At 33.8% G+C, this 13,293-nt stretch overlaps 6 protein-coding genes across 6 annotated transcripts; 2 read left to right on the plus strand and 4 right to left on the minus strand.

Moving 5' to 3' along the window:
• The first annotated feature begins 13 nt into the window (after positions 1–13).
• Positions 14–2,924, plus strand: BX664DRAFT_343711 (uncharacterized protein). The gene is made up of 7 exons (XM_051547354.1): positions 14–237; positions 550–722; positions 789–1,132; positions 1,207–1,417; positions 1,504–1,725; positions 1,787–2,237; positions 2,302–2,924. Exons 1-7 carry the CDS (start codon positions 69–71, stop codon positions 2,703–2,705), a joined length of 1,974 nt encoding a protein of 657 aa, XP_051396119.1. The 5' UTR covers positions 14–68; the 3' UTR covers positions 2,706–2,924.
• Positions 2,925–3,073: 149 nt separating this feature from the next.
• BX664DRAFT_343713 (branched-chain alpha-ketoacid dehydrogenase) lies at positions 3,074–4,779 on the minus strand. The gene has a single exon (XM_051547355.1). The coding sequence runs from the start codon at positions 4,710–4,712 to the stop codon at positions 3,243–3,245; it is 1,470 nt and encodes a 489-aa protein (XP_051396120.1). The 5' UTR covers positions 4,713–4,779; the 3' UTR covers positions 3,074–3,242.
• Positions 4,780–5,460: 681 nt separating this feature from the next.
• BX664DRAFT_343714 (uncharacterized protein) lies at positions 5,461–6,228 on the plus strand. Its single transcript, XM_051547356.1, has 3 exons — positions 5,461–5,537; positions 5,596–5,797; positions 5,877–6,228. The coding sequence occupies exons 1-3, from the start codon at positions 5,526–5,528 to the stop codon at positions 6,170–6,172; spliced, it is 510 nt and encodes a 169-aa protein (XP_051396121.1). The 5' UTR covers positions 5,461–5,525; the 3' UTR covers positions 6,173–6,228.
• Positions 6,229–6,620: 392 nt separating this feature from the next.
• Positions 6,621–9,268, minus strand: BX664DRAFT_362658 (P-loop containing nucleoside triphosphate hydrolase protein). Its single transcript, XM_051548329.1, has 6 exons — positions 8,475–9,268; positions 8,155–8,399; positions 7,856–8,091; positions 7,351–7,782; positions 6,967–7,286; positions 6,621–6,915 (listed from the first exon to the last, which is right to left on the minus strand). Exons 1-6 carry the CDS (start codon positions 9,222–9,224, stop codon positions 6,697–6,699), a joined length of 2,202 nt encoding a protein of 733 aa, XP_051396122.1. The 5' UTR covers positions 9,225–9,268; the 3' UTR covers positions 6,621–6,696.
• A 137-nt stretch (positions 9,269–9,405) lies between these two features.
• On the minus strand, positions 9,406–12,260 carry BX664DRAFT_343720 (SacI homology domain-containing protein). The gene is made up of 12 exons (XM_051547357.1): positions 12,233–12,260; positions 12,085–12,179; positions 11,908–11,985; positions 11,713–11,840; positions 11,459–11,599; positions 11,314–11,385; positions 11,209–11,242; positions 10,822–11,126; positions 10,487–10,734; positions 10,212–10,420; positions 10,076–10,148; positions 9,406–10,011 (listed from the first exon to the last, which is right to left on the minus strand). Exons 1-12 carry the CDS (start codon positions 12,238–12,240, stop codon positions 9,552–9,554), a joined length of 1,851 nt encoding a protein of 616 aa, XP_051396123.1. The 5' UTR covers positions 12,241–12,260; the 3' UTR covers positions 9,406–9,551.
• Positions 12,261–12,460: 200 nt separating this feature from the next.
• On the minus strand, positions 12,461–13,281 carry BX664DRAFT_343721 (nucleolar protein 12). Its single transcript, XM_051547358.1, has 3 exons — positions 13,117–13,281; positions 12,879–13,048; positions 12,461–12,819 (listed from the first exon to the last, which is right to left on the minus strand). The coding sequence occupies exons 1-3, from the start codon at positions 13,242–13,244 to the stop codon at positions 12,653–12,655; spliced, it is 465 nt and encodes a 154-aa protein (XP_051396124.1). The 5' UTR covers positions 13,245–13,281; the 3' UTR covers positions 12,461–12,652.
• Positions 13,282–13,293: the final 12 nt, after the last annotated feature.

Genomic DNA, 13,293 nt, shown 5'->3' on the forward strand with positions numbered 1-13,293 from the left:
TTTACTTCTTTTTTTTTTTTTTTTCCTTTACTTCTTTTTTTTTATTATACATTTATATACATAGTATAATGACACTTTTCAATCCACCCTATACCGTACCTGTTGCTGGATTGGAGAAAAAGCCTGGTGAAACAGCCGTCATGCGCCATTTCAAATTCGCAGACAAGTTACTTGATCATCCTGATCAAATCTATACTCTATGGGATCTTTATCTTTGTGGAAATAAAGTGGGTGGTGGTAAGTTTTCTTTTTTTTCTTTTTTTTTTTTTTTTGTTTTTTTTTTAAAGAAAAAAAAAAGTGGTTGGAATGGGTCTCTATTTTTATTATTTGTTGACGTATTGCATAACAAATGAGGGTGATGATGATTACTTTGAATTTTTTTTTTTTGGGATATAACAAAAGGATAATATTGAAATCATGTACAAAAGAAAAAGAGGGGAACGTAAAAGAGAGAATCATCATTCAAAAAAAAAAGGAGGAATACAAAAGGGGGGAAAAAGGGAAGGGATGATATTTTGATGATTCATCTTTTTTTTTTTATATATATAGATAAACCTTTCTTGGGTGCTCGACGTATGGAAAATGGGGAAGCAAAAGAATATGTATGGCAAAGCCATAAGGAAGTACGTACCCGTGTGGAAAATTTTGGAAAAGGGTTACTTCAACTTGGATTAAGTCGACAAAAAGCCATTGGTGTTTATGCTATCAATCGACCTGAATGGGTAAAGTTTAGAGGAATTAAATGAGGGTTTTGTCTCTTAACTTTTTTTTTTTATTTTTTGATATAGACTATGACTGAACTAGCTAGTTATCGTCAAGGTTTTATGATTGTTGCTTTATATGATACTCTTGGTGCTGAAGCTATTGAACATATTGTCAATCAAACTGAAATGGAATATATTGTCGCCACTGCTGATAAACTCAATAATATCACTCAATTAAAGGATCGATTACCTACTATCAAACATGTTGTCATTATGGAAAATTCCGTAGATCCTGCTCAAAAAGAAAAAGCTGAAAAAGCAGGTTTGATCATTCATACTTTTAATCAAGTTGAACTTATTGGTGCTGATATTAAAGAAGAATCTGCTTTACCTTCATCTGATGATATTGCCACTATTTGCTATACAAGGTATTAAAAAAAAAAACCAAGCTTTTCTTGAAAAGAAATAATTAATCTTATTTTTACTTTTTTTTTTGGATTAGTGGTACAACTGGTGTTCCCAAAGGTGCTGTTTTAACTCAAGGAAATTGTGTGGCATCTATTTATGCTGCTGCTGCTAATGGTGAATCCGGTGCCTTTGCTAATGTCACTTCTTCTGATGTTTATATTTCTTATCTTCCTCTTGCTCATGTATTTGAACGTACTGCTCAAGGTCTTCATATTTATCGTGGTGCTGCTTTAGGTTATTATCAAGTAAGTAACCAAAAAAAAAAAAAAATAATATGTATTTAATTTTTTTTTTTTTTTTTTTTTTTTTTTTTTTTTTTTGCTGCATGTAGGGTGACACTACCAAATTATTGGATGATATTGCTGAATTAAAACCTACTGTGTTTTGTTCCGTTCCTCGTTTATTCAATCGTATCTATGATAAGGTATTAGCAGGTGTCAGAGCCAAGGGTGGTATCAGTAGTTATTTATTCTTCAAGGCTTTCAATTCCAAAAAATCTTATCTTAACAAGACTGTACATCATTGGTTATGGGATCGTGTTGTCTTTGGACAAGTAAGTTTTTTTTTTTTTTTTTTTTTTTTTTTGATTAAAAATTTTCTTTCTTTTTATCTAGATTCGATCCAAATTAGGAGGACGACTTAAATTTATTCTTAGTGGATCAGCACCTGTTTCACCAGACGTGATGGATTTCATGCGTATCTGTTTCTCGGCGGCTGTATATGAAGGATATGGACAAACTGAAAACTTTTGTGGTGGATGTTTAACTTTGACGGATGATACTACATCAGGTGTTGTAGGTGCTCCTTTCCCTTGTTCTGAATTCAAGTTGGTGGATGTTCCTGATATGGATTACCTTTCTACCGATAAACCTTATCCCCGTGGTGAACTTTGTATTCGTGGTCATTCTGTGATGCGTGAATATTACAAAACTCCTGATAAAACTGCAGAAACTTTAGATACAGATGGTTTCTTACATACTGGTGATATTGCTATGATTGATGAAGCTGGTCGTGTGGTCATCATTGATCGTCTTAAGAATATTTTCAAATTATCTCAAGGTGAATGTAAGTAATAAAAAAAAAAAAGAAAATCATCCATTGATTCTCATTTTTTTTTTTTTTTGATTAGATATTGCTCCTGAAAAGATTGAAGGTGTTTATCAAAAACATGAACTTGTGGCTCAAGCCTTTATTTATGGTGATTCTTTACAAGCCTCCTTGGTTGCTGTGATTGTACCTGACAAGGAAACATTTGGTCCTTGGGCAAAGGATTTGGCCAATGGTGAAGATATCTACCGATCTGATGCCGTCAAGACTGAATTGATCAAAACCTTGACTGCCTTTGGTAAACAAAATGATCTCAAGGGCTTTGAACAAATGCGTGCATTATATTTGACTTCTGAAGAATTCTCCGTTGAAAATGATCTATTGACGCCTACTTTCAAGCTCAAACGTGAAATTGCTCAAAAGGTGTACAAGAAAGAAATCGAGGACATGTATCAATCTTTATCCAATGGTCGTAGCTTCAACTGAATGGATTTCCATTTATTTTTATTTATTTCTTTATTATTATTATTATTATTATTATTATATATATATATCAATTGATTCTCACTTTTTTGATTTATTCTCTTACTATGTCTTTTTTTTTTTTTATCGATGATTATTTTTATCCATCACATACCTTTTCCTCTCTCCTTTTATTACTATTATTCTAATAAACGCTCTATTTGAGCATTTCTTTTATGATTATTTTATAATGGTATTAGTTATTAGTAGTGACTATACAGAGTTGGTTTTAATAGGATCGATCATGAGACTTTTTTTTTTTAGCAAATTGTTTGATCGGTATTATTTTGGCATAATACGAGGATAAAGTTCTTTTTTTTTTTTTTTTTTTTTTTTTTTTATATCGTCCATCAGATATCAGTCCAACTACATTATCATCAACTATGTGTTAGGAACATGTGGAATATAAGAGAGAAAAATATAATGATACAAATAAAAAGTTTATTAAAAACAGTAAATCTACAAATTGGGAACAAAAATAAATCCATACTCTAAATAATTTCATGACGAGATAATTGAGGATGATGACCAACCATTTGTATTGGGTAAACCTTTAAGAACAAATTGCGCTGTTGTTGCCATGCTATATTTCTTGTTGATTTGTTGTCGTGCTGCATCATGATGATGATGATGATGATGATGATGTTGATGTCGTCGATGTTGTGCTGTTGAGTCTATACCAATGTTTTCCATCAAGGAACCAGATCGTGGGATCCTAACATATGCATCCGTACCATAACCATCCATTGTCATCACTTGTAGTTCACCACCCCAGTATTCCGCATACACCCTGCTCATAATCAATCCAATACCAAGAGATCCAAACGGTTGTTCTGTCTCTTCCAACTTGTCGCATTGTTGCTTGAATCTTTCCGCTAATGTCACCGGCATCTTGGGTATATGTTGAAAATCAGTAAAATCACCATTGTTTGCACGTTCTTGATAGGACCACAATCGTTCATATTTTGATCGAGGAATGCCACCAGCTTGATCTGAGAATCTGAAGAAAACATCTGTATCGTTAGAACTCATGGTAACACGGATAGGCGGATGAGAGTGTTGCTGTATTGTATATTTTACGGCATTGTGTAATAATTCGTAAAGGATATGTTCCAATTGATCGGGTATATAAGCAAACGTAATATCCTTGTCTCCTTGCATGTGAATATCCGGTAGAGAAGGATACTGTTGTTGAACCAGTAGTTGTGCTTGTTGAAAGATGGCTTTGGCGCTACATTCTGTATTGAAAACCCCTACTTGATCACCACGACTACCATATCGATGAGCCAAAGATTCCAGTGTCCATTTGTCGTCCAAAGTACCACAACATGCTTTGGTCAATGTCACATGTTGTTCTGCCAACAGACGCCTAGAGATGCGAGACTTGATCATCCGATTCAGGAAACGGTCCAAGATATGATCATGCTGTTCATAATAAGACGCACATTCAGTCACACCTAAAGCCATACGCGGCAACACTTGTTGTCCATCTTCCAAAAGATCTTCTAATAACGCACAGAATTGGTCATTGTCCTCGGCGGTTTTGATCACTGGTGTTTTCCGTAAGGTTTCAAAGGCGCCCCAATAAAGACGATAAGGCCACTCTATATTTGGATTGGTACCGATGATGAAAGGTAATTGTTGAAAGTCGCGAATACGATGAGCCAAGCGAATCAGGAGTTCATTGCGTACCCAGTTACCACTGTTGATCAGTCTATCCGATGTCATATGTCGTCCATACATGATATACTGACGAATCGTGCTAGCATGAAGGCTTTGTTTGAGATAAGGTTCCAATACTTTATTTTGATAAAAATGATAAGGAGCATCCGCTTTGGCAGATGCTGGTGGTCGAGCTGATCTTGGTTCTAGGTGAGGTGGTAATACAGACGGTTTTACTGTAAAGTGTCTACAAAAGGAGGGTAATTTGATTCTATGTCTTTGTCTATTGAATCTTTGTATCATTGTCATAAAAAAAAAAAAGCTTGGGATAAATAAAAGAAGAAGAAAAAGAAAAAAAAGAAAAAGGAAAAAAAAAAAAGGAAGAAAGGGCAGGAATAAGTAACAGGAAAAAAAAAAATAGAAAGAAAGAAAAGGGAAATCAGAAAAAAAAAAGGAAAAGATAAACTTTTTGATGATAAGATTTTCATATGTTTGACTGGACGATATCAGTCGGAGTACATAAAAAAAAAGAACTTTACCTGAAATACTTGCAGTTTTTTTTTTTTTGACTGTAAAACCAAAAAATGGAGAAATCTATCCTATGAGTTCATCCTGCATTCAAGCGGGTTTCATAGCAAAAATGTCTATTAAACTATATCTTTTGTACAGTATTATTATGCTTCATGTTTGTATTTTTAATCATAATTATTTCAATGAATACAAGGAATAGAAAATAAAGATAATCACTTGGAAGAATTCATTCTAATGTATCATCCATCATCAATTATTGTTCATTTCGAACCATTTAATATAAAAAAGAATCATCGTAACATTGATGCAAACAGGCATTCTAATCGGAACGCAGAAGGAGGAATATTGAACCGGGAGGCATCTCGAAGGTTCATCCACACACGTTTTTTCCTTTTTTTGTGTCATTTGAATACCGCTGATCTTTTTGACCAATCATTTATGTTTTTTTTTTTCCTTAAAGAAAAAAATTGCAAGTCATAGGCCTGGTTGGAAAAAAATAAGAAACTTGGTCATTCCCCTCATCGAATTTTTTTTTTTCTTTTTCCCTTTTCGTACCTTTTTTTTTTTTTTGACAAAAGAATTTAAGAAGCAATGCCTCGCCAAGTAAAATAAATATAAAATATTTTTTATTTCAAAGAGGATACTAATTGTTTGTATCTAGACTAGACGTTCTGCTCCTGCTCAACAAACTCGTTCAGCTAGTACCATGGCTGCTCCTCGTCCTGCTGCTCCTCCTCGTCAAGCTCCTACTCAACAACAAGCACCACCTGCTCAACCTCAACACCAAATGGCTCCTAGTCATGCCGCCCCTCCTGCTGTTCCTCAACCTGCTGCTCCTCAACAACCCGGTCTTTTCGCTCAAAGTAAGTAAAAAAAAAAAAAAAAAAAAAAAAAAAAAGGAACATGAACTCTTATTGATTTCATATATAAAAAAAACGATAGTGGCCACTACTGCTGCGGGTGTTGCTGTTGGTCATGCTGCTGGTAGTGCCATCACTGCTGGTGTTGGATCTCTCTTTGGTGGATCCTCTGAATCTCAACCACAAGAACAAGTTCCTCCACAACAACAATATCAACAACAACAACAATATCAAGCTCCTCCTCCTCAAGCTTCTGCTTGTGATGCTGATGCAAAGGCTTTTGCTAGATGTTTGGAAGATAGTTCTAATGATATCTCTGCCTGTCAATGGTACCTGGATCAATTGAAATCTTGTCGTGAAATGGCTCAACATTATTAGATAATTTTTTTTAATAGAAAGTCCTTAGATTATGTCATTTTAGTATATTATTTCCATTCACTCTTTTTTTTTATTTATTTATATATATTTTATATTCTATTAAAACATAAAAGTTTGTGTCATGCTTTGGAAGCCACATATCTCAATTTATGCATATATTAATGTAAAGATGTCCCTTTCCTTTTTTTTTTTTTTTTTTTTTTTTTTTTTTGGTCCCTCCTACTGTTGAAGTTTTTCGAAACGCAGTATATTATTCCTACCTTTGACAGTGATCATCCGTCTTATACCATTAAAAGAATCGTCGTCATTGAATCAGTATGGTGAAATCATGAAATCAGCATTATAGCTATCAACCAAAGGATCATCTCAAGAAAGCCATCACCGTTCAATATGATCAATACCATCCATATTATCCCATTCTCCAATCAACATCAAACAAGTCCATATATATAAAAATTTCTTTTATTTGGTTGAACAACAAGCAATATATATATATATATCTAGTCTATACATCCATTGATGATCTAAAGAGCAACGACGGCTTCGGTTGGACAGATCATTTCCTTGTATTCCTTGATTGTACCACTAAACTTGGTAAGAACCCCCTTATCACAAATCCAGATTTCATTGCATACAGTATTGATGAATCGTTCGTCGTGAGAAACAATGATCACACCACCCTTAAATTGACTCAAAGCATCTTGTAAAGCATCCATAGATTCCATATCCAAGTGATTGGTAGGCTAATAACATAATAATTAACAAAATTATATATAAATAAATAGGATACTTACTTCGTCAAGTACAAGAACATGTGGACCTTGAGCACTTAAACAAGCAAATGCTACACGAGATTTTTGACCACCAGATAATGTCTTCATCACTTGTAAACCCACCATACCAGTGATACCAAAAGAACCCAAATAACGACGATATTCTTCTTCAGTCTTCCCAGGGAATTTTTCAGCCATGAATGCCACTGCAGATTTTGACAAGTCCAATTGATCAATGTGATGTTGAGTAAAGTAAGCGATACGGAGACGACCATTACGATGTACCAAACCACTCATGGGTTTATTTTCTTCAGTCAATAACTTTAACATAGTGGATTTACCTAATTAATAAAAAGGATTAAAAATAGATCATCCTTTTTTTTTTTTTTTTTTTTTTTTTTTTACCAGCTCCATTAGGACCAACAATAGCCACTCGAGAATCCATCCGCAAGTCCAAATTGATATGTTTAATGATAATACGATCTTTAGTATAACCAAAAGTGACATCATTCATTTGTAAAATAGGAGGTGAAAGTTGTTCAGGATTGGAGAATTGGAAATTGACTAATTTTTCATCTTCAGGAGGTTCCAGGACAGGTAACTTTTCCAGAATTTTGATTTTAGATTGAGCTTGAGGGGCACGTTTTGCATTGTATCGCCAGCGATCAATAAAGTCTTGTAAATGTTGACGGTATTGCATTTGTGATTCATATTCCCTCAATTGAGCCTTGCGACGTTCTTCCTTGGTACCATTGAAATTGGAGAAATTGCCTTTGTAATAATCCAATTTTTCAGAATGCATATGTAAAATGTCAGTTGCCACTTCATCCAAGAATTCTATAAATATATATATATATATATATAAATCATTAGTCCATCTGTTCATCTTTTCTTTTTTTTTTCCTAATACCTCTGTCGTGAGAAACTACCAATAAGGTATTTGGCCAAGTTTGAAGGTATTTTTCCAACCATACAATAGCAGGGATATCCAACATGTTATCAGGTTCATCTAACATAAGTACATCAGGTTTACAGAATAAAGCACGAGCCAATGAGATACGCATACGCCAACCACCAGAGAATTCTTTGGTTGCCCGTTTTTGATCTGCTGCGGCAAATCCGAGACCAGCAAGAATAGCAGATGCTCTAGAATAATAAGTTAGAATAATAATAATAATAATAATAAAATCTTTCATATATATAACTTACTTGGATTCAGCCTTATCACTTTCAATATCTTGTAATTTGGAAAAGATTTCCTTCAATTCACTATGACATGTATCATGTTGTTCTTCCAATGATTTCTTGACTTGTTCATCCAAACCTTCTTCATTTTGTTCTGCTTCAATATTACTGATTCTTGCCGTCAATTCCCTTTCTTTTTCCAATAAATGTTCACGCCAGACATCAGCACGAAGTACCATATCAATAGCCCGAGTGTCATCAGCAACCACCTAATTTAAAAAAAAAAAAAAAAAATAAAGTTAATCAGGTTTCATATACGCAAATAAAAAAAAAAAAAAACTTACTTCTTGTTCCACATAAAGTAAAGAAATATGAGTAGGTACATTGATTTCACGACGAGCCATGGCACGTAATAAAGTAGATTTCCCAATACCGTTTTTACCAACGACACCATAACGACGACCAAAAGCGATGGTCAAATTGGCATCCGTCAAGATACGACGACCAGCAAAAGAAATGTCAAAGTTGTCAATCTTAATATCCTTGTTCTTGCCCTTGGTAGTGGTGTAATCCAAAATAGGATTATAGAGTTTGTATTCTTCTTGTAATTGTCGTTCGGATTCCAATAGACGAGAAGCTTCATATTCCACACGTTGATTCGTTCTTTCTGCACGCTTGGCCATCTTGGAAGCAATCTTGGCTTCAGCTTTGCGCAACTTTTCTTGATTCACTTGAGATTGTACTCGACGACCAGACACATGATCCAGATCCACATGAGACTTGTTGAGTGACGACGTGGCAGAGATGCCAGACTGATGACCCATGGTAATAGCCTGATCAAGCTTGGAAAGTTTCTGACTAGATATATTTTGAGCATTCGAATGTTGTTTGTCGAAATACATGGCTGTCAATTCCTTGCACAATGTATCAATACGGTCTTCCTTGCCTCCAGCATCGATCAAGATTGGTTTGACAAAATCAGCAATGGCATCTTCATCGTCTTCAAATCCTCCATCCTTCAAATAGCCATCAATGTAATCAATAATGGCTTCGTCCGCATCAGGTACAGCTTGACGGATAAGAACAAGAGCCATGGTCCCCAAAGAAAGATATATAGAAAAAAGAGATAAAAAGGTTGAAAAAAAAAAAAAAAAAAAAAAAAAGGGAATTCATCAAACAGAAAAAATTTATATGTTAAGCGCAAGCGGGCTACGAAAATATCATATGAGGCAACCACAACGAAGGAAAGGGACAACAAAAAAAAAAAAAAAGGATATTTTATTAAAAGAATATTATCTATTTTTTACTCAAAAAAAGTGTGTGTGTGCGTGAGAGAGAGAGAGAGAGAAAGAGAGAGAAAGAGAAGAATAGGATACAAATAGTGAATAATTATATAATCAATATATATATAAATGAATAAACTAGAGTACGGAAGGATTGGAGAGCTTTTCAGTAGTAAAGGATGTCATAGGAGGAGTGGTGGATCCAGCTTCATCATTTGGCTGCGGCGCAATAGATAAATGAGGTAAGGCTACGAATTGATCACTATGACGTAAAGCAAACTTAATTGCAGACACCAATACAGATAACCAGAACATAAGAATTGTCAAATAAGTCATGGTGGAATGACTTCCAAACATGGCAGGTCGCAACAGGTGTAAGAACAACATGATCAATGCAAATATCACAATAGGAGGTACGGCACGCACACGTAAAGGTTTTTCTTCAGAAAAAGGTGCTGACGTTTTGTCTACACTGTAATTTCCCAAAAATAAATCATATCCATCTTGACGGCTACCATCCAAAAAGTTGTTCTTGACATAACGGGTAATCGAGTTTGATAAATCTTGAAGAGCACCAGCTTTAGTACGTTGACCAGTTCTATGTATAACAATAAATAAATAAATAAATATCGGTTGTTATTATTTCTTTTATATGATCATACCTGGTGAAATCAGTCTTGAGAGCTCCAGTACCTGAATACATACAACTGACACGGTCAGCATTGTCAGCCCATACTAAATAAAATAGATTGAATATTAATAAATAAATATATCACTATTCATCCATGTCCCATTTACCTCCTCTGTATTTTGCCATGAAAGGAGATGAATTGTTCAATTCTTCGTTTTCAGCCAAAATATTCAATTCACGCAATTGTCGAGTTAACATCCATTTTGCCAAAGTACTTTGAACAACATTGGTACGATCTAAACAATCCATACAATTTGTTCTGACGACAGATGTTTGTTTCTTGGTGGTTCCATCCATTGAATTATAATGATAATACCTATAGACAAAATAAAAAAACAACCATGTTAGTGATAGGACGTCAATGATATCATCTTTTGATTACCCTTGATCAATCAATCGATCTCTCAATTCTTCAACCAATAATTGAATTCGATGCCAGCGCATCTTACTACATTCCTTGTGGAAATCAAAATGGGTATAATGCAGACGAGGATCATTCAATTGTTTGACAATGTTGGCATATGCTTGACCCACAGGTACTTCATATCCTTTAGTATTGACAAGATTGACCAAGATTTGAGATCCATAGATCGAGATTTGTTCATCAAAATGAGCTCGTGCAGCAGAAGCCTACATACATACGAAAAAAAAGAAGCATTATTATTGATTTTTCTGTATGCCTATTATACCCCCCCTTTTTTTTGTGATTTTACTTACACTCTTCTTGGCATCACCCACCCAAAGACGAGGAGTATACTTGAGATTAATGATTTGAGCCCAGTAAATAGGAACAGAACCGCGAGTTTGAACATAGGAAAGTTGTTGTTTCCCAGTCAAGGGAAGTTTTGCATTAGGACCATCATAGATAACTAGTTGTTCAGTTTCAACATAATTAGAGACATGACCATGAGCATCAATACCACGGGAAAAGAAACGAGTGCCTGGACGATGACGGCTACGGCGAGTGATAAGGGCTAATATAAATGTTTCATTGTTGACACGAGAGACACTGAGTTCGATAACTAGTTATCATAATAATAATAAAAAAAAAGGTAATGAGTTTTCTCGCTTTTTACTTTATTTATAATAACATGTTGAACTTACATCCTTGTAAAAGAGGGAGTATAAAATCACCAAACTATGAATTGAAAAAAATAATGATAATAATGAGTATAATAATTTCCTCTTTTTCTTGGCTAATTATTTTACCTTGGACTGTTGATTTGAAGCTTGGATCAATTTTGTAGAGATAAATTTATTCCAAAAGAATCGTTCATCAGCCTAAAGAAAACAATAATAATAATAATAGTAGATTAATATATCCCTGATTCTTTTATCAACACTAGTTTCTTACTCGTTTCCAAATAGGTTCCATTCCATTCGATTGAGCCTGTCGTTGTAAACAGTTGGTGACATCAAAAGTTGGTGAATAATAAAGGCTGCCTGATTGTAAATGTTGCTGCAACAAGTCCACATAGGCACTTTCATCACTTTTCTATATTAAGTAAAAAAAAAAAAAAAAAAAAAAAAAAAAAAAAAAAAAAAACCAAAGTCATTCAAAATGTATCATTATTAGAATACCTTTTTTTCTATTTTTTTTAATTTTACCTGTTGAGTAGTCAAGTTGGCGAGACCATGAGCTAGAGGAATGATTTCAAAGGAAGTTGCTCGATAAACCTGTTTGCCATTGAGAGCACCCACACTTTCACGTCCAGTAACGACAATCAGATATTCACCTATGAGATGATTAAGAAAAGAAAAAGATGAATAACTTTGTTGTTTGCTTTCTGATATTGTACTTACCTGCATGAAGTTGAATAAAACCAACAATACCATAGATAAGAGATGTGGCTAACTGATCCTTTACATTTGGTATAGAGTCTATTAAACAAAAAAAAAAAATAAAAAGAAAGAGTTAATAGAGAAAAGATAGTGTTTCATAGTTTCTTTTTTTCTTTTCTTTTTTTTTTTTTTTTGTACCAGTAAGTTGAATGGCTCCAGTAGTTCTATCGATGAATAACTTTTGTAATGTCGAGTCATCTTGTTCTATAACAAAGGAAGTTTTAGTTGTATACCTAACAAGAAGAAAGGGTTAAAGATGAAAAAAAAAATATCATTCTTCCTTTACAATTTCATAATGGTTGATTGGAAAAAAAGAAAGAAAGAAAAAGGTATAAAGGAAAAAAAGGAAGTGAAAAATGAAGGGGGAAAGCATCTTTTTCCATTTTTTTTTTTTTCACGGGGGACAATTGACAGCCAATCAGATCCCAGATAGCAATCTTTTACCAATACGAATCACATGTTATTTCAACTATGCACAGGTACAAACTGTCATGATTATAATAAAAAAAAATTGGGGTAATAAGAAGAATGATCCTTTTATTTTGTTGTTAAAAAAAATAAATAAATAAATACAGAATACAATTAAAAAAGTAAAATGAAAAGGAAAATGGATACATGAATATGAATTTGAAGTACAATATATAAATAAGGGAATCATCCATTTATAAAAGAATATGCAAAAGTAATGAGTATAAAATCAAAGTAACTAATCTTCATCCAAATCCAAATCTTCAATTACTGTGACAGTCGTCATTGCTTTTGCAGACTTGAATTCCTTCACCTTGGGTCCTTTGTTAGTATTTCCATTCTCTTCTTCACCATCTGTAAATACTGTTTCATTTTCATCATCATCGTCATCATCCGATTGTCCACCTAATATATATTATGTGAGTATCATCATTTTTTTACATCTACTTCTTTTATATTATTACCTTTTAATACAGCCTCCATTTCAGCCATCCGTGTATCCACTTGACGTTGTCTATCAGCCTTGGTTTCTGCACGAAACTTGATTTTTTCTTGACGTTCCCTTTCTTTGAATTTTTCTCGAGCTTTTTGTTTTCGTTCAAGTTTTCGTTTATGAAATCCTGTCAAAAATTCCCTAAAACAATAAAAAAAGGAATTAATCATTAGTATAATCGGTCATATGGATGGTGATCATCAACTTACTGTCGTTTATCAAAGTCAAATTCTATAGATTCCACCGTTTCCTTTTTCATTCTTCGTTTCTTTTCATACACTTTAGATCCTGCTGAAAGAAGATCAGTATTCTTCATCTTCATACGTTTGTACTTCATATTGTCGTTTTTGATATTGTTAGACAATAAAAAAAAAAAAAGAATGAAA

Source organism: Halteromyces radiatus, assembly GCF_025201355.1.
Source record: "Halteromyces radiatus strain CBS 162.75 chromosome Unknown BX664scaffold_11, whole genome shotgun sequence".
Classification (NCBI taxonomy): Eukaryota; Fungi; Mucoromycota; class Mucoromycetes; order Mucorales; family Cunninghamellaceae; genus Halteromyces; species Halteromyces radiatus.